The sequence below is a fragment of the Strix uralensis genome, chromosome 7 (genome assembly GCF_047716275.1).
Source record: "Strix uralensis isolate ZFMK-TIS-50842 chromosome 7, bStrUra1, whole genome shotgun sequence".
NCBI classification, from domain to species: Eukaryota; Metazoa; Chordata; class Aves; order Strigiformes; family Strigidae; genus Strix; species Strix uralensis.
This window is the reverse complement of record NC_133978.1, coordinates 41,207,501-41,231,500: the sequence shown is the minus strand read 5'-3', so window position 1 is coordinate 41,231,500 and position 24,000 is coordinate 41,207,501. Positions and strand designations below refer to the sequence as shown.

Genomic DNA, 24,000 nt, shown 5'->3' with positions numbered 1-24,000 from the left:
AAATAGTTGTGGAGGCTATATTTATAAAATCCTTTCTTTTTATCTTGATTATAGAGGTTGTTATTAAGTGGGGGTGCAAAGGTTACATGGGGCTGCATGTGTGGCAAGCAAGCAAACAAATCAAAGGAAAAATGAATTAAATTAAACTTATTCCTCACAGGTCTGCAATGCTAGCAGGTTGCTAAGGTCTGGGGCTTTGGGTGAAGATGATGACCACAAAACTCTGGATACAAGAAGTCTTTTTCCCACATTGGTATTTGTTTTTCTCCATTTTCAATTCTTACCTTTTAAATCTAAATCTCATCTACAAGCAGCAACGTCAAACGTTACCATGTTGGTCAAAATATTTCTTGTATCAGGGTCAACTTACTCCTTCTATTTCATGGAGGGAGAAGGGTCTGATTTTGAACACGCTGACTTTATAAAGAAGCATCCCATGCACGCGGCTTTTATAGCTGCAGATTAATTACAGTGAAACTGTCCTGACCTTGGTCCAGCTGCACTTATATGCAAAGATAAATACGTGAACTCGTGACAGCGTCGGAGCTTTCTGCTGGGTGAAGTCCTGGAAACTTCTCCACAAAAGGAGGGGACCGTCCCCCAGCAGACAGGGCTGCGAGGAGGTTGAGCAGCAAAGGGAGGGCAGATGCTGCACTTCCATCTCCTCCCACCCCACCCCGGCCATCCCAACCGCAGCATCACTGAATTCATACCAAATAGCATAAGACACCAAACACAAACCCTTCCTTTCGAAAAAGAAGCCTGGTTTTGGAATAATTTCAAGATTCATGCATCTCTGCTGCTATTGCAGAGTCACCATGACTTGCTCCAATACCCTCAAATTCTCTGAGAGCCAGTAAGAGTTTTGCCATCGTACAGGTGAACATCGGCTGTGGATCTTCAATCCACTTTTACTTAAGAAAACCCCATTTAGATAACACTCCTTTATTCTGACTGTGGCCTACCTGTGATTAATGTCAAGAATATTGACAAGAAAGAATTATCCTACTGAAAATACAATGCATTTTTTTGTTAATAACTGACCCTTTCACTACCTTCCCCATGACAGGACAGACATCGCTCTCCCCATACTTAGACTCTTTCAAAGGTCACGGTTACTCTTCAAGGCTCCACCAAAACCCCACAAACCACAAGAAGTTATGTTTCCTCTGCCATCCCTGGAATTGGTGAATCCAAAATGGTTTGCCTAAATCCCGACAGCGTGCCAGGCACAGCGGCAAAAAGGATGTTTGCACCTAATAAGGCCTGAATTGTCATAAACGGTGTATATTTGGCAGCCAATTTATCCCATGAACAATGAACTCAAATGAAGAGCACTCCTTAATACACACTTAAAACCACACAAGCTTCCACTGAAAATTGTGGGGATTTTGCTCTGATTTCGATAGGAACTGGGCCAGGAATTTTGTAAACACTTCTGTCCAGAATGCATTTGTACTGATTCTTTTTTTTTTTTTTTGGTTTAGTTCTGTTTTTAAATACACATAGTTGATAGAAAACAATGGGCCAACTGGGCTGGAAAAAGAATTTGAGACATACAAGTAACTGGGCTACTTTTGGGTTTTGTTGTTTTCATTTTTGAAGGTTGGAGAGGATTGATTTCTGTTTGAAGAAAATTGTAGGAAAGTATTGGATTGTAAAAATCCATTAAATGTCTAGCAAAACAGTGACTTTCTGCTTATCAAAACTATTCTCACATGAAATGGTAATAAAAAAAGGTGCCAGTCTCTGGAATTTGAATTTTGTGTTGGCAGAAAGAAATATGAAAGCCTGTCATCTCTTTGCACTTGAATCTGCCATGTCCAGATATGTGAAGTACTAACATTTTCAAACAGATTATTTCATATCAATTTAGAATAATATTTTATAAAAGCCTAAATAGAAATGTATTTGCATGCCTGATGAAGCTGCAGGAATGAAAAAGGGAAAGTCAGAAACGTTTCTCAACTTTTTTCCTTTAGTGAATTCAAACTCTACAACGAAATTGAAGAGAATTTCACAAACTGCAACATAAAAAAATGGCAAGAATGACATTTTGCATTTGTCTAGGAAAGGGCAAGACTTGCCTCCTCCTCAGCAGGTTACCCAACAGCGCAACTCAATTCTGCAAAAATGTAAATATAACCTGGTAATGCTGGTGGATTTATACTTTCCCGGTTGAAATTCAATGAATTTTCAATTTTTACTGGAAATAAGGTAAACATGGAGAGATAACACTGGGGCAGGTTGGTTCCTGGAGTTTTTCTGTAGGCTGAGTTTTCTGCTTTTCCTATAGAGGATGGTTATGCTTTGAGGATGGTGGTCAACGAAGTGGCTGCGCCTGGCCTGGGGCCTGGTCACTGCATCATTCTCATTGCACCAGTGAGAGGTAGGGCTGTCAGCTGCACCGCACCTGCCTCTCAAAACCAAGTCATTTTTATATATTTATATGCATATACACACACACATCTAAAGCAAAAGAAGGAAATCACAGGAACTGGCCCTTGATGTAATATCTGTTTTTTAGTCTCAATTTTATGTTTGAGAAAAAAAGATCACCATGGGACTAAGTAAATACGTTGCCCCGTACACACATGTCCCTCCACCATGAAAATACCTACTCAGAGAAGTTCCAGACAAACCCAAAAGCACTTGTCTTGCTTTAGCACCCTGTTTGGCTGCCCATTATCCTAGTAAGCTCCAACTACCTGGCGTATTTTCAGATACTGCGTGTTGGTTTATGTATATTAGATCCTATTAGGAAAGTCATTTAAGACATTAAGAGTAGTCAGAATTTATTTTAAAAGGGCAAAAAAAGTTACAAGTCGTACACAGGACTGAAGAAAATTAAAACTATATAGGACTCAGACATATCTATGTCTCTATGGCTATGTCTCTCATATCCATAGGCCATCACATTAAGAATTAGAAGTTAATAAAGATAGTAAAATTGTGAAGATATTGACTTTAGTATTTATTGTCTTGCTAACACCACACAAACATCATTCTAGAAGTTAGCAGAAAACTCTTAGGTTTAAGATGTACTCAAAATGCCTATGGTTGCTTTTTCTACTCATGACCCAAGTTACCCACAGCTCAACGAAATCATTCATAGGTCAGATTCATCCTTTCCATTCCCCACCTGCTCTCACCCTTAACTCCCATTTTGTCTTGTTCTCCTCAGGGCTGCAAATCACCCCAACGTACCACTGCATATTTTTTCGTTATATAAAACGAAGCTGTGCAGTGACCTCAGGACCGACCAGGACACTTGACACCCCTGAGTATCCTCCAGCTACTCTGACTCTTCTGATCAGGTTTTTTCAGACCTTCTCCACTTTGAGCCTCGGACATTCCTCCTCTGCTTCTGCAGCTTCTGAAAAGTAGTTTACTCATTCTTATGTTTTAAAGAATGACATTTTTACCAGCCATTGCTTTCCCAGTGAATGAGAGCACAGAGTTGCTGTCCTACTATCCATAAACTGGCTTCAAACTTTTTAGCTTTACAAGGCAGTATCTCAACAAAGTCAATGATTTTTATGACTTTTTTTTTTTTTTTTTAAATCTGTAATTTAAAGCAAGGGAAAATAGATCTGTATTCATCTTAATACTGTAAATGCTTTTCTTATTTAAATAACCTTTATATATTGAAAAAGTCTTTGGCTAAATTGTACGTGAGAAAAATTTACTCTTAGGATATACTGCACACTGTAATTAAAGTAAGCAGCACAGTCATTAAAAACACTTCTTTTAAATGCAGGCATTCATGGGATGTTGAATTTGACGTCTCAGAAGTAAGCAAATTAACAGCCCCACAATCTTCAGAAAACTTGTGATTTGAGCATTCCAACCATGAAGAAGAAAAAAAATACTTTGGCCTTTGCTGAGTTGCAGACAGAATGCATAAAATCTAATTTTCTTTCTTAATTTGCTGCAGGTTTGTTTTTTTTTTTTTTAATTTTAAATAGTTTAGAGTGTGCAAAACCAGTGAAACAAAGAGGTGTTATTGTGTGCCACTGGCAGAAAGGTGAAAGAATAATCAAGATGCAATTAATGGAAGGATTTTTGCCATGGGTACCTTCTAGGGGGAGAGATTCAACAGGACCCGCAGACCCCAGGAAGGACGGGAGAGCGTGCAGCGTGGGAACGAAGGATGAGGCCGACTGCACAGAGGTGACACCGGGAAGTGAAGAGTTTCTTCAGCCCATAGTCGGTGTTTTACAGTGTGCTTTGCCGGCCTTGGGCAGGGACTATGCCAGGCTCACTAGCCTACACTGCTTTGGTTCGAGCTTCTGAAGGAGAAGGCTCCCAAAACCACAGGGTAATTATTGATTGCAGGCCTGGGTACGGAGCGAAGTCATCTTGGAGGGAGAACGGAGGTACTACCAGCTTCTTTGAAGACTCTCTGCTCCCATTACGAGCTGTTTCATCAATATCCCTTCTTGGATGAATATCATACATCATGCACAGGAAATTTCAGCTACTAATCTGGCTTGCAAAGCCACCTCTCCGGTCTCCATTCTCAGGTTGCTCCTCCTTGGTCATTTTGCACAGCTTTTCTCTGCATTTGGTTTGCAAGGCGACACAGATGCAGACCTGCAGAGACCTCCTCCCTCGCACCAGCACGCTAATTCAGAGCTTGTCTGAAGAAATAGGGTGATTGAGCTGGACGGAGCTCAATCCTTTCAAGGCACAGCTTTGCTTCAGGTCTACGCCTCCAGAACTCCAGAGTCAAGAATATAAAAGTGTGGTTTTGCAAATCTAAAGGACTTCATCCGGTGAGGACGGCGGCATGGCATGGCATGGCACGCAAAGGGCAGAGCTCCAGGGCTGCTGCTCGTCACAGGGCAAAGGAAAACTCTTGTGTGTCTCCAATTTCCTCTGCTCTTGTTGCTCTAATGAGCCATCTGGTCTGCAAACACACAACCCTTCCTCGCTGCAGCGTCCAGCGCCGCAGAGCTTTCTGCAACCGCAACCACCACGGTTATAAAGCACAAATAAAGGAAAGTCAGGAAATCCATGACTGGCCAATTTAACATTGCCTTTTCCATTTCACAGACCCACAAATCAAGCAACTCATGCATAGGCTTCAAAACAATAACAGGGTCAATTTTTCTTCTTCATATATAAAGAGGGCTAATGACCATGATACATTTAGACCAATTAATCACTTCCCACTATAAAGGTTCAGTGATTTTTCTGAGGTGTAACACCTTGAAGTCATGCTGCAGAGAAGTGGGGAAAACTGACTTTTTCTTTGCTCAATAAAATTCCACACTGAGCACTCATCATGACATGAAGTGTTGAAAATTCCAGTTTTTCAATTGCCTTTAAAAATATAAGTTGGCTGCACAGGCTAAACTGGGCAGCCAGTAAGCCAACAACTGGAAGTGCTGGGAAACCAGCTTCAAACTTCTGCCTGCCTCTAGCTGTACTACAGCATCAGTGCTCCTGATTCAAACTTTGCCAATGATGAGTTATGAGGAGGAATGGTTAATTCTGTATTTAGAGTGCTTTTGAACACTTTTCCTCCCTGTAATAGTAATTTAGAAAATTAAAGGCACTTTAGAAAAATATAAGACACAAGATGAGGCGCTGAAACAGTAAATGTCACAATTCAGCTTGCCTTTGCCTTGGTAATGCACATGCACTTGGCAACCAAATTATGACAGTGCAATGAAATGGTTATTATCCTGTTTTCTCTGTCAGGGTAGGGGTTGCTGGAAGGTGCTTGGTGTTCAAAGGGGGATACCGGTGTCTGGCTTCCCCGTGAGCCCAGAAAAGCAAAGCATACAGCTCCATGTTTTTCAGGTGGTCACCAACTGTGTGTCTTTGTCTATCGAGGTTGAGGTTGAGGCCTGGAGGTGGCTGGGTTGTGCATTTGCCACCAGCCCCAACACCCAGAGCAGCTACAGGCACTCGCTGCCTCGGGCGTGGGGGCAATGCTGACCCCGGTGCCGCTGTGGGGGGAAGATGGTTTTACGCAACCTGCAAGATGCCTCTGCTGTCTGAATTTGCAAATCTCTCCGCTTTTGTTATCTCAAAGTTGACGGTCACTGTTTTTCTCTCCACACGGAACTGTGTCTTAATCGTTGGCACAAAAGCAGCAGCAGAAAATTGACCCTGAATTGAGAAGTGCTTTATCCTGAAAGCACTTTACACTTTTCTGTTAAATGAGGAACCTCTTTAATGTGTTTGACATAAGCAAAACCCTTCCTGTCCTCAGATGATGCTAACACAAGAAAAAAAAAAAAATTGATATAAACACTGATTAAGAAAGAAAGTATCCAATAATCAGTCCTGACCACAAAAGCACTTGACAATGGAACTCAAATCACCTAATATCAAAGAACCACACTATCAGATTCACAGGGAAAGGGAGAAAAGAAGGGCCAAAGGCTTTGACGATTTGTTGGAAGAGCTGCTGCTGAGCAGAGATATGTAAAGAAATCAGTGTGATGAGAAAAAGCCTTCCCAGCTTTGGATCCTCATGCTCTCGCTTATGTTTATTCTGCATTTTTAAGTGCCTGGAGAAATGAGTAGGCACTTTCAAATGTAAATGTGAAAAAGTAAATAAATACCAAACTCCTAATTTAGCATTACTGCATCTCTGACTTACAGATAAATGGAAATGTACAATGTAATCCATTATAACGCATTTTTTACCTTACCTTTCTACTAAATAACTTTTAAATATAGTTTCTTCAAATTTTTGACATGTATTTCCACATTCCTTCCAATATAATTTTTTTCTGTTTTATGAAAGCATTTCTAGAAGAAAGTAAGAGAATAGAAATACTATCACATCATTGTGATTTGTACCAATTAATTCTTCGTTAGCCTTTCCATTACATACGTGCCTCCCCCCCATAAAACATGCACACCTGCCCTCAGTCCACAAACAAAGAACTGAACTAAACTAAAAGAACTTGAACCCGCACATGTTAAAATGAGCAAACCACACTCCAGTCGCCCCCAGCACCAAACCTGCCACATAGAAGGTCAGACCCCAGCAGACCCCCCTGCTGCCCCACGCGTGGCCATCCCAGCCAGCAGGACCACCAGCCGCATCCTTCCCAGAGCCACGGGCTGCAAAGACCCAGTGGTGATGCTCACGGCCACTGGCCACCTCCCATCCCAACCCTGCCGGCAGCTCTCGGCTGGGTTTTGCACTTGGTGCTGAAGAACTTTCCTTCCCTTTCCCTGAAAAATTCAAGGGTGATGACTGCTTTCCCTCAAGAAGCTTCCTATTAACAAATATACTTATTTTTTCTTTTTTAAATGATCTTCAGTCTCTTCCAGTGTTGCCTGCACAGAAGGCTGCTGCCTCAGGAAGGACCAAAGTCCCCTGCCACCTCTGGGCTAAACCCCAAAACAGCAGCTGAAACAACATCAGCAGCGCTTAGACCAAGAAACTTCATTAGCCAAGCTAAAAAGAATTCAGTAGCCAATTTAGGAAAATTAATAAAAGTAAAAGCACTACTTTAAATGTTTTATAACCTTCCGGAGGATAATCTGGGAAGCAGAAATTCCCCTGATGTTATTCAAAGATGGAAGGAACAGCAGCAATAACTACTTCCAACCCAGCCTTGCCTGTTCACGTTCACCCCGATCCTAAAGTTTTCACAATATGGGTCTTCATCTCATCCCAGCTAATAAAAAAAAGTCCTCAAGTGATAATTTAATCACCTAGAAGGCCAGGCTTCATGAGTACTTTGGCCATTTTGAAATCAGTGTCATTGGTGCTTATTCTCCCACATGTTAACTGGATGGTTTCACTAAAACTTCTAAATGAAATTTTTTAGTAGTTGAGAAAAGTGATGTTTGTATAAAAATTAGGGGGAGACTGAAATACACAGTTTAAAAAGTACTCAGGACCCACCCTGTAATTTGATTATGGAAGATGTCACACTGAGAAATTTTCATAACATGGAAAAGAACAGAAGTTCATCATTAAAGGTACAGGGCAAAGCTCATGAAATGTAACACTCCCACTTTCTGAAAGCAACAGCCTGAGTATCTGCAGGACACTGCACAACAACTGCATTTTGATTTCGTTGTTCTATTTGCAGCTGCCATTAAATAATTAAGAAAGTGCAACAGCAAGAAGAAACGTACTATTTATAGGAATTAGAATAAAACCAGCAATTAACAGCAGACAGCTGAGTTCTTGCAGATGATACCTGCAAAGGTGTGCCTGCCAAAACATCCCTTCCTTTTCGCAGGTAAAACTGGCCATTGTTTTACATCACTACTGATGTATAGTCCCCACGCCTCAAAATACAAACCTGTGCACCCATATTTAAAAGGTGTCTTTCACCTTGAACCAAAAAAAAGAGAAAAAAGTACATATAATTTAGAGTTTATACAGAAACCAGTGATATCTTACCTCATGTAGGGTCGAGGATACTAGTCCCTTTTTGGTGCTTTGTCATTATGGAATCTAATACAATTAAAAAATAGATCTATTAAAATGAAGATTTTATTCGCTGGGAAATGATGATATTTATGGACAGGCCAGAAGGCACTGCAAAAAGCAGACTTCTGAGATTTTTATTTTTTTTTTTTAAACAATGAGATCTATTTCATTTCAGGTGATTGACTTCTGTTACCAGGTCTTCAGGAACACAGCCAGTAAACAGAGAACGGTAAGGAGAAACTTTTCTCAGGTCTTGTTTTTATCTAAATACGTGAGTGGCGTAACACTTGTTCTTTGTTTAAAAAAATCCAAATAGCATCTATGACAACTTTGAGGAATCAAAATATCTACCTGACGCAACCTACCTACCACTGACCGCTTCTATGGCATGGACGAGGTGTCCATGCCAACAGACACGGACGTTTCTAAGCCTCATTCCCCCTGTCACTGGCCAAAAGCTGGTTTAAGTGAACAATGACCTTCCTGAAAAGCCCTTTGGACACGCTCACCCTCAAACCTTTCAGCCAGTGACTGTTGGGAGCTGAACCGCATCATTTTTCTCGCCATTGACCAAGAACTGGGGAGACAGGAGGCAGTGTCGCCTGGCTGATGGGAGTGGGGAGGGTATGGGTGCGCCGTGGCACAGACCTCGCTGGAGCAGCGGGTGGTGGAAGGCCGGCACGGGGAGGCTCGTCGTCCTCGCTGGCTCGTAGAAGTAGGCGCGCAGCCAGGCCGTGCACTGCTTCAGTGGCTCTGTCATCTCCTCGGCGCCTTCGCACACCTCGCACATGGCTGAGGACTCCCCACTGCTGCGAGAGAGAGGAGGGTAAAATTATAACAATGCAAATCACAAAAATGAATAATCATAATCTACACATTGGCAAAAAAATAAATCTCAAAACATTCAATCTGGAGTCAGACTCCATCTTTTTTCTAAAGGTGAAAAGATTCACAACAGCAGTAACAAAAAGCATCCCATCACCTCTAGAAATGCAATGACGACACAAAGTTGCTTACACCTGTAAAAAACTCATAAAAGATTGGTGAGAGGGAAATGCCATGTGTAAGTGAGAAATGTCAGGGAGCAAGAAAACCACCCAAGCCCACGGTAGACGACGCATCCTTGTGCTTCCAGGGTGGATGGAGGTGAGGCTCCTCCTCCACGTCCCCCAAGGGTGCAGTCCCGTCTCCCCCCAGGGATCTTCCCTGGGGAAAGGAGGAAAGGAAGTGGCTTTCTGCCGAACCCGTGCCTCCCTCTGCCCCCTTTCCCTCCAGTGACGGTGGCAGGTTTCTGCTTTCCTCCACTTATTGAATTGGAAGGAAGCAATTGAGAATTCATTTGATTTTCAATGGCAGCTCGTGCTTGCAGGGTACTGAAGAGCAAAGCAAGCGAACAAAAAGCACCTGCAAACAAAAACGTACTTCTTCCTTTACTACTTTTTTTTTCCCTTTTCCTCTGGAAGAGCAACGTGTGCACGAGACAAGTGAAAATGTGAACACTGGATTTGCAAATCTCCAGCCCTGTTTCCCAACCTGTACACTTCCAGTGAGGCAAAGCAGCGCAGGTGAAGGGGTGGTGGTGATGCTCTCCTGGTGCTTTACAAGATCACGGTGTGGTGGGTGTCTATCCAAACTGCAGAGATCGGTTTCAGGGTCCTCATAAACAATCAGAGCCCAAGAGCAATGAACAGGAGAGAAAGGATAGGGGGACTGATAAGGAGACAACATCCAGGGTGGCTGCAAAAACAGCAAGCCGTGCCAGCCACCTTCTCACATCCAGAATCTTAAGCCTACGTGAGCCATCCTAAGGTTTTCTGATTATTGCAGCTTTTTGTCCCCCAGCTGGAAATACAGCCAGACCCCAGAACAAGAAGTTTATCAACAGTGTGCTGCTGAAACTCAACAGCATAGTCTTCTGGTGAGAGGTTGGATGTGTCACAAAGCAGGAGAAAGGAGAGAAAATTATAGAAATATCAACATACACCAGAAACTGAGACAATGGAAGAAAAAGAAAACCAGAGCATCTCTGCCACCCAGGTATGGGGAAAAGAGCAAACCAACACAAATTCCCCAGGGCGCTTGCTGCAAGTGAGCAAAAAGATTTTGTTAGTTCCCTCCTAGCAGAAAGCAGAAGAAAATGAAACGTGTGATGTACCAGTAATGGCATAAAAGAGACCAGGTCTGCTTTTGCCACAAGGCACCTTTGCAAAAAGAGCGAAGGCCTTCACAGGCTTGATCTGCAACAGCTCGTGGAGCCAAACTCGACGGGACGTCGGTGTAATCAGACACCAGCCCCGGCTCTGCCTCTGGACAGGATAAATGATGTGCAGGCGGGAGCTGGGTCGGGGTTACTCTCAGAAGCGAAGCCCTCACTCGCCTGGTTCATGATCAAACGGCCCTGCCATCTCCCCCAGCCCCAATTCATTTTCTGATTAATTGTTAACCACTGAAGGCCACGTAATTACTGATTAGAAAGTGGCAGAGAAGAAGAGGGACACGGAGGCGGACAATTAAAACACTCCAGTCGCACAAGAATACAAGTTGATGGCTTGGAGCAGAGGCAAAACAAAAATGAAGAATCAGCTTTAGATCCATTTTGCTAGAAATTAAGTGCAATTTCTTAATTAATTAAGAAATTAATGCTTTTGATTTTTCTTGTGTGTGTGTGCGTGAAGTAGTATCAATTTGCTTTATAAAACTCGTGTCTAAGTTATTTTGCTATTTAATAATCTCTTTGCTAAAAAAAAAAAGGTATGAGAATCTGCATGAACTTTTTTTGTGTGAATACCAATGACATGGACCTCAACCCAAGCTCTTGACACCACAGATAATCCGTTATTCTGCACATGTACAACACTCTGCAGAATATGGCTCAGTTTTACTGTGGATTGTTAGAGCTACGACAATATAATAACTACAGAATATAATAATGCCTCGGAAATCTCAAAGAGAAGTTGGTAGACTTTTCTGCTCCATTTATCCAGAAGAGCATAGAAAGCACTCAAAACTACAGTAACCTTATGTTTTTCACATCATCTTGTTTCACATTCTCGGGAGTCTGGAAATGATTTGGACTGTAATATCATCATAAAACCAAAAGACTTTGTCTCCTCACTGCTCTGCAAGCAAGCAGCCCCCAGCAGCTGGGCTCCCGGCTCTGCCTCTGACTGTCCCAGCCTGACACTGCCAGACACGCACCAGAATTTCCTCTTGGCTCCAGAAAGGCACCAAAATACCATCATTCTTCCCCAGAACAGGTGGGGAACAGCATGCCAGCAATCGGCAAGGTGCAGTGCTACTGAGGCTGGTGCCTGGCCTGCTTGGGGCTTTGCCTGAAGCCTCAAGGTCAGGCCATTAGCTCCATGTTCAATATAAGGAAGAGAGTAAAGGTTCATTAATATCTTTAAGATGACACAAATTACATCAGCTCTTTGCCTGTCTGTAGAGCTGGGAGGGCTGCAGTAACCTGCTGCGTACCGTAGCAAGGCTCAGCCAGCCCCCTGCCATCACATACACACTCCTCACTTCCACCAGGTCCTCCCTCACAGGAAGTCTTAATTTAAATGTTTTTTTTAATTACTGCTTTTAACAACTGTGCCTTGTCACCGCTGAACATCTCTAGATGTTTTTAGTGAGACCATTCTCCCACCACTTCAACCCCAGACACTATCACAGTGCCTGCTGTCTCCACGGCCACCTCCACCTCGGCCAAGAAAGCAAAAACTGCAAGACGAAAATGCTTTCTAAGAATGCACTGACTTCTTTTCCTGTAGGATACAAAGTCAATTTGCCAACATATATGCTGAGAGCTTCAAATTGGCAGAAAGTTTAAAAAAAAAAATCACATTAATTTTGCTTGGCTAGAAATGCTAACAACTATTCCTGGGAATTTGACAGCATTAATAAAGAAAAAGAACGAACATAACTTATGCATGGGTGTCTTCCACCGGCCCTCCTCCCCTCCCTTCCCTCCTCCCCCCCTTTCCCCTTCTGAAGTTACATAGCAGCACTCCTTCTACAAACTACCTCATCATTAAAAATTCAACTTAAAACACCAGCTGCCTTTTAAAGGATTTTCTCAGGCTTCAAAGCCATGTTTTGGTCCAACTAAACCATACGTACGTTTCAAAAAGCAAGTCAAAAGTGGTCCCAAAACATTCACAAGAAGAAAAGGAGAGCAGATGAGTTACATCACGGGAAATTTTTCCCCCTCGTGTGAAATTCCTCTGCTCAGCATTAGACTTCTTGGAAGGTTTCTGAACATCCTACTCCATGCATCGATCTTTGAGTATCTCTAATGTCAAGCTGGACAGGAAGAAGTTAGTTGTATACCATCTGGGAAAAATACCCATCTAAGAGTCATATTAAGCACTTCTGCCTAATCTTTAGCAATGAACAACAAGAAAAAGGGGACCCTCTTCTCTTCATGTCCTGCCCTCAGTGATCGCCAAGGAAGGGGCTTGCTCCTGGCCGTAGAGCCACAAGCAGCACCCAAGGTGATGGCCAAGTGGCCATTCATTATGTTTTACCTATGGAAAGCTCAAGTCTTAAACCTGTGATTCAACAAGAGGTAACTTTTATACAGGAAAATAAAATAAGCATATTCATCTAAAAATGCAAGAAACTAAACAGAAGGTGTAAGAAATCTGACTGTTGTACTTTTGCCCTGGAGAATTTAATTATCTTTCCTTAAAAAGTACCAACACCTTTTTTCACAATGTGGCTGGAATAATGCAAAGCATTTATTTTAAAAGCAGTAGTCTTATTTAAACCACTTACATTTTCACTGGATTCTGTCATTGCACTTGTTTTCATTAGTGAATTGTGTTGGGTGCTCCCTGCATCTCAAAAAATTCAAAGTGGAGATTTTTGTATTTTCCCTTGGTCAACAAGTAATCATCACTGTAGGGGTTTTAGGTTTGGTTTTTATTTATTTTTTTTTAACTGACAGTTTTTTGTTTGCATTAACGTGCCAGCCTCTAACATGCATGCAGTCTGTCTGAACTTTATGGTGATGTTAAATGGATATTCAGCTGCAGGTGACTGCCTCATCTACATGGCCTTACAATGTGATGCTTAATTATCATGACATACTCCTCAAACAGAAAAAAAATAATGTTTGCTTTAAGCTATAAAAAGCAGACATCTAAAAATAATTTTTTTTTTTTTTTTAAAGTTGGATGTCTCTCAAAAGGAGACTTTTTTCAGGTCAGGGAACAACTGCTGTTGCAGACCTCCAGCCTGGGCACTCAGCTCTTGGTGCTGGCCAAGTCCAAGAGAGATGTAAGCTCAGCCCCAGCATGGGAACCCACCACGGCCCCAGCGGAGACATGCTGGACAGCTGTTCCGTACCCTTCTTACTGCAAACCTACATATTTATTTCCATTACAGCTCTTTTTTAAGACTGAGCAAACTAAGGAAGGCAGCGGGCTCTGGCCTCCACGCAGCTGAGAGGTGTCTTCCCGAGGCTCCACCCCAGCCGCGTCCCTTCTCTGACTTGTTACGTTTGCATGGGATGAAATGAAGGAAAAGATGGTTTTAGCAGAGCGGGAGAAAAGCAAAACCACCACCTGTTTCAGTTTAACAGGCTCCCTCCAAATCACTTGCCAAGAACTGGAAGTTTCTAACGTGCTTCCAACATAAACATGTAAGCAGCAGATTGGCTTCAGTATCATCCTAAATAGCTTAACCGTTATGAAAACCAGAGAAATGCTGGGAGAAGCCTCAGTGGGTAGCCATGTTCTAAACTGGTATGATTTTAATTATTTATTTCTGAGCTACTTTTTGCCTCAGTCAGTCCTTAATAAACCTTAACAGATCACTGCAAGATGGACCTTGAGTTGTATGATTTAAAATAAAGATAATATGTCACAAAGGCTCTGCTGGCAACTTCCTTAGGGGTAAAGCTAAGAGCTGGCAGCTTCCTCAGGGTAAATATTATGAGAATGTGGTATCTGCTCCCACAACATATTTATATATTTATAAAATATTTGTATATATTAAATATAATCGATTGGTTGAACGTAATACCCAATGCTCACTTCCACTGCCTGTAGCCACACACACCTGAAAGTTTTATCCCAGGATAACTACCTCACCCTCCAGAGGTTTGCCTAACAAGAGGTTTATAAACTGCTTCAGGTGCTGAGCTCATGAAGAATCCCCTTTTTTTCAATTTGGTTAAGAGATAAACCAAAAAAGATCCCCAACTAGCACAAAAAAAATAATTGCAACTCTTCCTAGACTGCAGTCAGCTAAAGGCCACTGGTATGCATGGGGAGACTTGGATGATTCATTATTATATTACTATAATAACTACGACAGTTCCACTCAGGTAACAGCAGGGATAAAGATCTAAAATAAAAAATAAATAGAAAGAAACATATGGAACGTATGTTTTCACATACAACTTCCCAATCCCTTCTCATGGAAATTAGAGTTTTTGCCAGGCTGTCACCAACTGAATTGTGTGTTGACACCACGCACATGCACTGAAGCTCACTGGGTGTGCAATATCCTGTTATCTTCAGGCGTGTAGAAAATACACATATTTCGATACTCACAGAATCACAGAATCACAGAATGATCTCGGTTGGAAAAGACCTTGAAGCTCCTCCAGTCCAACCATGAACCTCACACTGACCGTTCTCAACTCCACCAGATCCCTCAGCGCTGGGTCAACCCGACTCTTCAACCCCTCCAGGGATGGGGACTCCCCCCCTGCCCTGGGCAGCCCATTCCAATGCCCAACAACCCCTTCTGGAAAAAAATGCTTCCTATACCCAGTCTAATCCTTCCCTTATTCAACCACATCCCATTCCATGTTTTTCAAGGGCATCCACAATCTTTTCCACTGTGTTCCCTGAACAAAGACCATAAGCACTTCTGTTCATTAACAACAATTATATGTTAAAATATAAATAAATCAGTCCTAACCAAGAGGCTTTTGGATGACCAGAGTGCTGTGAAAGCAATCACCAGCTGTACTCTTCACAACGCAAACGGCACAAAATCTCACCAAACCCCTCTCTTAGCCTGCCTTCATCAAAATCCACACCAGAAGTCCACATCATTGAGTCTAATGTGGACAGAGGAAGAGTCGGGAAGAGAGCAGAGGAGGAAAACCAAGCAGCAAACCCAGAGCCTGCAGAAGGTGTGATAGGCAAGAAGGAGCAGAATGCAACGACCCTTCTCTGAAAGGGAGCCCTGACTTCCCCGTGCTGCTCCTGAGGCTTCCCAGTGCCGACGGCTTCACAATTTACACCCACGAAAAAGAGACAGACACTGAATTTTAATTAAACCTGAAACAGAAAACGTTGTGGTTTGTTCCTGGAAATCTGCAAGCACATTTATAGGGCAGCACAACGCTCAGCGTCTCCAGTTTGAAGAGGACCTCCAGGCTGGGGTAAGTAGGAAGAATTACTGTCAGTGTTTTTTCTTCTCTGTATTTTGACACTTCTTTGACCATTTGATTTCTGAGAGGTCTGTGCCTTAACCAGGCCCCCAAATTATCAAAATAACCCGTTATCCAAAAATTATCAAAATAATCTGATATCCAGAAGGGATGAAAAAGGCTCTGATAGAAATGCATTAATGGAGGAGAGTGGGACAGAAATAAAACAGCAGGAAAAGACTCCTCTAAGTATCTTGTATTAAAAAGCCCTTTTTTCCCCTCAAAACTTCCCCCCCAAAAAGACAAAGAAAAAAGGCAGGGGGGAATATTATAGAAACCTTCCCAAAACAAAGGACCCATCAGAGGGACGTGGCCTCCTGGACCCAAGGCTGCAGCACGTCAGGGAGCCCCAACCTCGGCGGCCATCCCGAGGGGTAATTGCAGCCCAACCCGAGCAAGTGTTTGGTGACTGTCTGTAAAGATCTCCATGTGGCTGTCATGCTAATCCTCTTGTTAAGGGAGAAAGACCAGAGGCCTGTTGCTGCAGCAGACTCCAACTATAACGAATGGGCTCTGACATGACCCGGCAGCCCTGCTCGGCGGCCGGAGCGCGTGATGCGATCTGACAGCAATTTAGACATGGCTCTCTTGGAGACTGCAGACCTACTTAACGTCAAACAAGAGGGGGAATGTGGGTGGACTTCTGAATGGCTTTTACCCTCATTGCAGGGTTACAAAAAATAGAAAAAAAAAAAAAACCATCAAGCTTATGGAAAAGGATCTTAGAGAAGGAAGCTGTGGAGAGGAAAATGTTTTTGGGAATACTGTGCAATTACAGAAGAATTCTGTCTTCACCGTTGGGGAGAGTTTAGGATGTAGCCATAATCCCTCTGTGAGTCACCTGAGGAACAAAACAGTCCTTGGAGCATCAGAGAGGAGCAGAATGTCCAAGTGATTTGAAACCAGTAAGAAAAAAGGGTCCTTGGGGTCATTTTCCCCATGAGATGCCGTGCTGCAGCCCAAGGACTGGACTAGCTCGTGCGGGTGAGCACATGCCCTTCCTCCTGGTGCCTGCTACTCAGGAGATCGCTCCTTGGATGGGGTCCCGCACCAAGAAAAGCCACCTTCGGTTCAGGATGGCTCCTAGCAGTGTGCATCCATGATTAAACTATTCCCTAGGTGTTGGTCAGCTGTGGCACATCAGGTGGATCAAGCAGCTTCACAGCTTACGGTCATTAGTATAGTTAATTGTGAAGAGCTCCTGAATCAGAGTGAATTTTTAACATTTGCAGGAGAATTTAGTGCTGATTCTCTAGGAGCTGAACAGTAACTCTTGCCATGAAATAGGTATGAGGGGTAAATACAATTTAAAAGGTTATGTACTAATTTTTTTAAAAAAATGGCATTTTTTAATTTTATCAGCAAATGACTGAAGACAACTCTCCACACAACACTCATGCATGTGAAGTCACCAGAAGTCAGGCCTGTATAAAAAGTTGCACTGTCTGAAAAGTGAAGGCTGTCTTTTTCTTATACATATATATCTCTCTACTTGTCTTACCAAATCATTCTTTTCTTAGAGAAATAGCCAGCATGTTACTTTTCAAATGGAAGAATCAGTAATGATTAGTACACAAAAATTAACATTAAAACAAGACTCAGTCATGCGGCATTATTTTTTACATAATAAACGTAGAGTTAGCTGGCATTTTTACTGAAGCTTTCATTGTGAAATTAAATAAAAATATATTTTATCAACACCTAAATGTCATTTAAATAGTCCTTCTTTGATAGATGAAGGCTAAAGCCACCCCAAAACTGCAAATGAATTATCTGGTCTCTAATGATTCCAAAACGATTACAGGATGCAGAGCAATCTCGTTAAATTTTATTCAAAAGCTTACTACACTTGTGTTTTCTCTTATTTTTCTATCAATGAAACCCATGAGGTTTAAGAACAATTCATTATGTATGAGACCCAACTTACAGTGCTTGACTGTTGATTAATAGGAAAGTTTGCTGTATGTACATTTGCAACATTAGATGCATACAATATGCTAACTTATTCTTTCACCGAAGCTAATTATTTACAAAAATGACTACTTGAGACTACAATTTATTAAATGCATGCATCCAGTCTCAATTTGGCCCCAAAAGACAGTCTGGAATGAAGATCTTTTACTTGATGTGACAACTTCTAGAAACAGTGTTATTAATATTGTAAACGTGGCAAATAAAGAGTTCAAATAGCCGTATGTCTGTGTTGCATTTTTTCCCCACAACTGAATCAAGGAACAAAGCAGCTTTTTAGCTTTAAAATTCATGGGGAAGCACATCCTTACATAGTTTAATTTAGCTTCTTATAAATGAAGTGTCTGTATGATAGTACTAAGAGATTAAAAAAAAAGGATGAGAGCTGCAATAAACAGAAATAACACCCCAATTCGTGCTGAACGACCGCACCGCAGTTATTTTTAAGACCTATTCAGAAGAAATTGATGCATTTATGGACAAGTACAAGAACTCAGAACTGAGTAAGACTTACTCCCTGTCATACAAGCTTTGCAATATTTTCTCCTTTTCTGCTTTTATCTGTTATTGAGGATGTAAATTTTTAGGGGTCTGACTGGTCAGAAATTCTGCATTAAAGTGGCACCTCTCTTTTACCCTGAAAAAGAAGCATCTGCACAAAAAATTTGTTATCAGATGCAAATCCCAAATAAATAGATGCACCTCTTGAGTGAAATACGTAAGTATGCTAGTCTTTTTTCCAACTTTTGCAATTAATGATGTTAAATTCCGGTAGCAAACCGAGGTTGCCTAAGAAAGCAGCAGAGGCAGCCCAGCGCTGCTGCCAGCTGTGGTGCCTGCGAAGCCGCTGCCTCCTTATCCTGCTCTGTGTGTACCAGCAACCACTTAAAAGAAGGGAGTGAGACTCCTGTCTTCACATGCCAAGATAAGGAAAATCAATGTCAATGCCCAAAAGACTCGAGTGATAGCACTGAAGGTCATTAAATGCTACTTGCTGCCCTGTACCATTAAAGTTTTGATTGGAATCCTATATAGAGAGACACAGATTTCAAACAAGATCTTGCCCTGGGATACGGTACTGCGAGACCACGGAGGAAACACAGCAATCAGCGAGCGGCGGACCTTCCTCGGAACACAAGAAACATGTTCAAGGAAAACAATGATACGTGTGGGTGGTCTTGGCTTATTTTTCCTGAATGTATTTATTGTGTTTTCAGAGAAGCGTATCTCATTACGGACAAAGATCTCTGTTAAAACAATGTGAAGGTGCAAGGACAACCACCAAGTTATGGTTTTTCATCCACCTCAATCTTTTGCCGTGTGTCCCAATGCCCCAAGCTCTGCTTCATTGTCCACTCCATGCCAACCTCCTTCCACTGCCCAGTTTCAATGTTCTGTGCTTTTTCAGCCCTGGCCACCCCCCATCCTCCTGCCCATCCTCCTAACTCACCTTGTTTGGACCGTTTCAGTACTACTCATTGTCTGACCTCACTGCTCTACAGCAATTTCATGGTCCACCTCTGTGCTGGTCACCAACTCAAGTACTGCTTTCTTCCCCTCTCCCAGCCACATATTTTCTGGACTAATTCTTAATTCTCTCCAGATTTCATCCTGTGTGTTTCTACCTCATTTGTGCTAGCAGAAGTCATTCAAACAGGTCAAAAAAATGACAGCTAGTTGTGGTGCTCATCAGCACCATGAGGTTGTGTCACTTCTGTGCTCATCCCCAGAAACAACCCAGAGACCTCCTTCTGCAGAGAGACCCGTTCCCCCTCTGTGAACAAAACTTTTCAAAGGCCTACAGCTGGGCCACATTTAGAGAAGAAAAATATTCGTAGTATCAGAGTGGCTTTTCATAGATATTACTGTTTCAAATCAGTGGGTTTGGCAGCAGAGCGACTGGAAGATTTGTTTAAAAGAGAAAAAAACCCAATTTCTGTCTATCTCCTCATTGGAAAGGACCACCCTGTTCTAGATTGAGAATGGGGGAAATCAAGCACGTGCCCAAAAGACCCTCAACCAGCAACAATTAAGCAGATGATTCACATGAAGAGCTTTAAAGCAAAAAGTAAAAATTCAACCAAGTTACAAGCAGCAGCACACTCTCACCCAAGATGTTAGGCAACGTTAAGCATAGGTGATATCATCAGTTCTATCTATAATTAGGTTAAAAGAAAGTCAGTTAATTTTAGCACTTACAAGAAATTGTTACAAAACATTTTTTCTTATATAAAAGAATTCTCCCATCAGACTTCCGAGGTCGGTTTTATCACAGGCAATTAACTGTGTTAGGGCTGGCTGCCGGGGACCCTTAAACCACACACCAGACTCCCTTCGCCTCCCCACTTAGCTCCTCTGGTTTAGGGTAGTCACCACAGCTCTCCCTACTATTTCCCAGCTCTGTGCAACTGCCACATAGCATCACCTTGTACATAAACTCCACCACCTCTATTCATCATAATAACCCAGTTGCTAACTGGTATCTGAAGGAAAATTTACATTTTTTCTACATATCCAAGATAGATATAATCCCAATTATGCATGGATTTAAAAAAAAAAAAAACCTAAGGCAGTTAAAATACACATTACAACCCTTATACTGCAAGACCCGGGTCTCTGATCCCCACTGGTGCATGGGGAAATTGAAGGAGGAAAGTTAAGGCTGAATTATTGGAACTGGGCTCTGACTTTGGATGTCCACCTTGACGTGCGTTAGTGCATGAATTCCAGATGAAAGTGAGCACCAAGAATTATAATCAACAGCACCTGCAGATACTCCAGCCTATTAAAATGAATTAAGATACAGATAAATCAGGAACCTCTTAAGAATTCAACTCATCAGGACATTTTTCAAAGTGGCTTCTCCCTGTCTGGGTGTGACGCAGTCTGTGTCCTCTGAGCATCTCCTGTTAGGACCAACCGTAGGCTCATCTGATGCCTGACGTGCAGGATCTCCCATCAGGGCAGAGATTGGCGTGTGACCCGACGCGCACGCTCCTGCCACCACTGGAGATACGCTGCCCATCTGCTGCTTGAAAAAATTATGAAAATATTTTCCCCCTGTGAATGAGGCCCTTCTGATGCACGGCACAGCGAAGCAGCTGTATGGGAGAGCGGATGGCAGGAAAGGCACCAGACAAAGCCCTTGAGGCCAGTTTGACCCTCCCCGTGTTATTGTGAAGCTTCCAACATCAGTGCAAAGAAATGGTATTAATTTTTTTTAAACCAGGTATGAACACTCAGAAACCACAAAAACAAACACTGGCATCAGATGAAACCATCATGAAACTTGTCACGATGTGGGTTCCTAGCAGGCATCCATCATCCAAAGTCAGCACAGGCTGAGAATAGGACGCTCAGAAAAAGCTGCTAATACATGCCATTTAAAACAGCATAGTTAATAAAAATACTCTCTCCAAAGCTTTTCTACAGGGCTTTGAGATTGTCTCCCACAAGCAATGGCAGGATCTGTCCTAAAATGGCACTACCCAATGAAGAATTGACTTGACTTCTTACCAATTTGGCCTCAAACCCAAAAACACAACCCTACAACAGCAGGAAGAACAAAAAAATACAGAGTATTTTCCTTCATTTTAATCAACCCTTGTCAGCACCTCTTCTTTATGGTTTGCAATGCACTACAGTGCCATGGATCAGCGCTTTAGGGGTTTTGTGTAGCTACACCCCATCGCTCACACAGGACGGTCACTTTTGCACATGCACGTACGTAGAAGAGAGACACGAAGCCGACCCAGGGGTGGCTCTGCAGGGACACCACGGGAAGCCCTCCAAAGGCATTGGGAGCCTTTGGGAGAGCCTTTGGCCCCCCGCCTGGAGCACCTCCCAAGCAGTCCACCCCTCCTCTGCTGTGGGTGCTCCCTGCATCTTCCGAATTGGGGAGGAAAGTTTTTCTTCTCCCAGGTAAGCAAGCAGAACCCAATCACAGGATTGGAAAAACAGTAGGGCACATCAATAAAACCAATAAAAATACTGTTTCAAAAAACTGCTGTTATAATTAACTGAAATAAGAGTCTATAAACTGCTACCTCAAAAGAGGCTTGTTAAAGACCGAATATAGGAACTGTAATTTAAACAAACCCTTCCCTTCATGGACCACCTTGGCCCCAGGATGCCCCTCACTTCTCCCAGCCTCCTGCTGACGTCTGGGATGCCTCGCTGCTGGGATCCAGGAGCTATGGGGCTTCTCTGTGCAGAGGTGCTGCCCGGGGCCGTGGACCTGATGTGACCTTAGAGTTGCATCCGAACGTCCCCCTCAAAGGACGAAGTGAGATCTAGTGGCAGCTGTGAATTACAGCCCTGGCACTGGAACTACCCTCAAAGCCCACTGATGTCCTGTGGCAGGCGGATGGGAGATGCTTGCAGACCATCCTTCTGTCTGAGATGAGACAGACAAAATGACTTTACATAACTCTGTTTTGAATTGTGCAGAAGTAGTTTTTGAGCGTGCTTTCTCTCCTCGCTCTTTCAAAGCGGTGAGCAGAGCCTGGAGACTGCTGTCCTCCGAGCTTTAGGTTCACCTGCATTACAACCCCATTAGCTTGTGTACTACACTCATTAATAAATAAGCTTCCCACTTAAGTGCCTTTCTTGTAAATTGGTTTGTTCTGTTCCATATAAATAATATAAATTTCTCTTATCAAGTATGGCGGATTTTTTTCTTTACCTAGGTACAGGCACTGTAGTAATTTAACCTAAGAAGCAGTTCATGCAACGTGCTTCCTCAACATCCCTTGTCATCAGTCTGTATTTACTACGGCAGCTGCAATATGTTAAATAGTTAGCATAGCATAAAATAATGTCTTTAATAAGTGGCATTAGTATATTGACCATATGTCAAAAGTAAGAGAAAAAAACCTACTAAATGGCTAGTTATTGTAATTGTATTTTAAAACACTGAGGTCATATTTAATTTTGAATCTAAGCTCTTAAAATGTGCTTTCTGGCAAGGACAGAATAATAAGGCCCTTAACAGTAGAAAAAAATGTACGTTATTATCGCAAATCTCTTTTCCAGATTACTACTACTGCAATAAACAAACTGAATAAAAACTTTAATTGTTTTCATCAGAAATATTGTCACTGGCTTTGAAAACTGCAGCTTGAAGTTAAAGGATGATACAATTCATCTCTTTGCTCCGTCAGCCCGCTGCGGCATGGGGCCCAGGGACGGGGCAGGCTGGCTGTCCCCCCCCACGCCACCCCGCTGCTTCTCGACAGCTCTTGCAGGGCAGCAGTGCCTGCTTCTGGACACAACCAGGCAGGAAAACACTTTGAATTGTCATTGGACTGGTTTTAAAATTAGTTTGGCAAACATCTATATGAATACAACACACAAGATATACAGAAAAACAAATAAAGCCTCAAAAAGACGGACCTAACCAGCTGAATGCTAAACCCCAGTTTATTTAAATAAGTATATGGGAAGAAGCAAAGATAAGCTTAGCAGTTTCTCTTAACCAGAAGATGGTTTACCCTGATGATTGATTTATGCACCCTGAACTTGGATTTTTGCATCTGTGCTGCTGCACAGTCTCCTGCCCATGCCAGCCTCAGCAAACACCACCTGACTTTCCTTTCAGAGGGAATTAACATTTTAAAAACCATGACACCGAGCCCACCAAACTGAGGACACCCCTAAATGTAAGCTATGCCAAGCACTGATAGGTGTTACTGTCTCTCAGCATGTGTCCCCACGGCACAAACAGCAGCCACCGAGAAACGCCGACCACGCATGTTTGCCAGCAGGTAGCACTGCCCACCTCAGCCTTGGGTCAGGCTTAAACCAACACCTCCCCTCCTGGGGCGAGGCTGGTGGGGTTGGAGAGGCCTGGTAAAGGCACGGCGAGGATTTAACTGAGGACAACATCCATCTGCCTTCAGGAGTCCTGCCTCGAACTGGGGACGCTCTCTCTGCCCCCAGCGATAGTTCCCACATTGACCAGGGGACATTGGCACCCCCCGACCACCGAATATAAACGGCACATGCTGCTCCCACCGGGGACACCGTTCACAGAATCACAGAATCATCTCAGTTGGAAAAGCCCTTGATGATCCTCCAGTCCAACCATGAACCTCACACTGACCGTTCTCAACTCCACCACATCCCTCAGCGCTGGCTCAACCCGACTCTTCAACCC

The 24,000-nt window shown here is 42.8% G+C and overlaps 1 protein-coding gene across 2 annotated transcripts in view; it reads right to left on the bottom strand.

Moving 5' to 3' along the window:
• The window catches only part of MGMT (O-6-methylguanine-DNA methyltransferase), a 171,664-nt gene that overhangs the window by 26,760 nt on the left and 120,904 nt on the right, over positions 1-24,000 (bottom strand). For both annotated transcript variants that reach the window (XM_074875559.1, XM_074875558.1), the window contains exon 5: positions 9,068-9,228. In XM_074875559.1, coding sequence (XP_074731660.1) covers positions 9,068-9,228 — 161 coding nt within the window. The remainder of the gene's footprint in view (positions 1-9,067; positions 9,229-24,000) is intronic.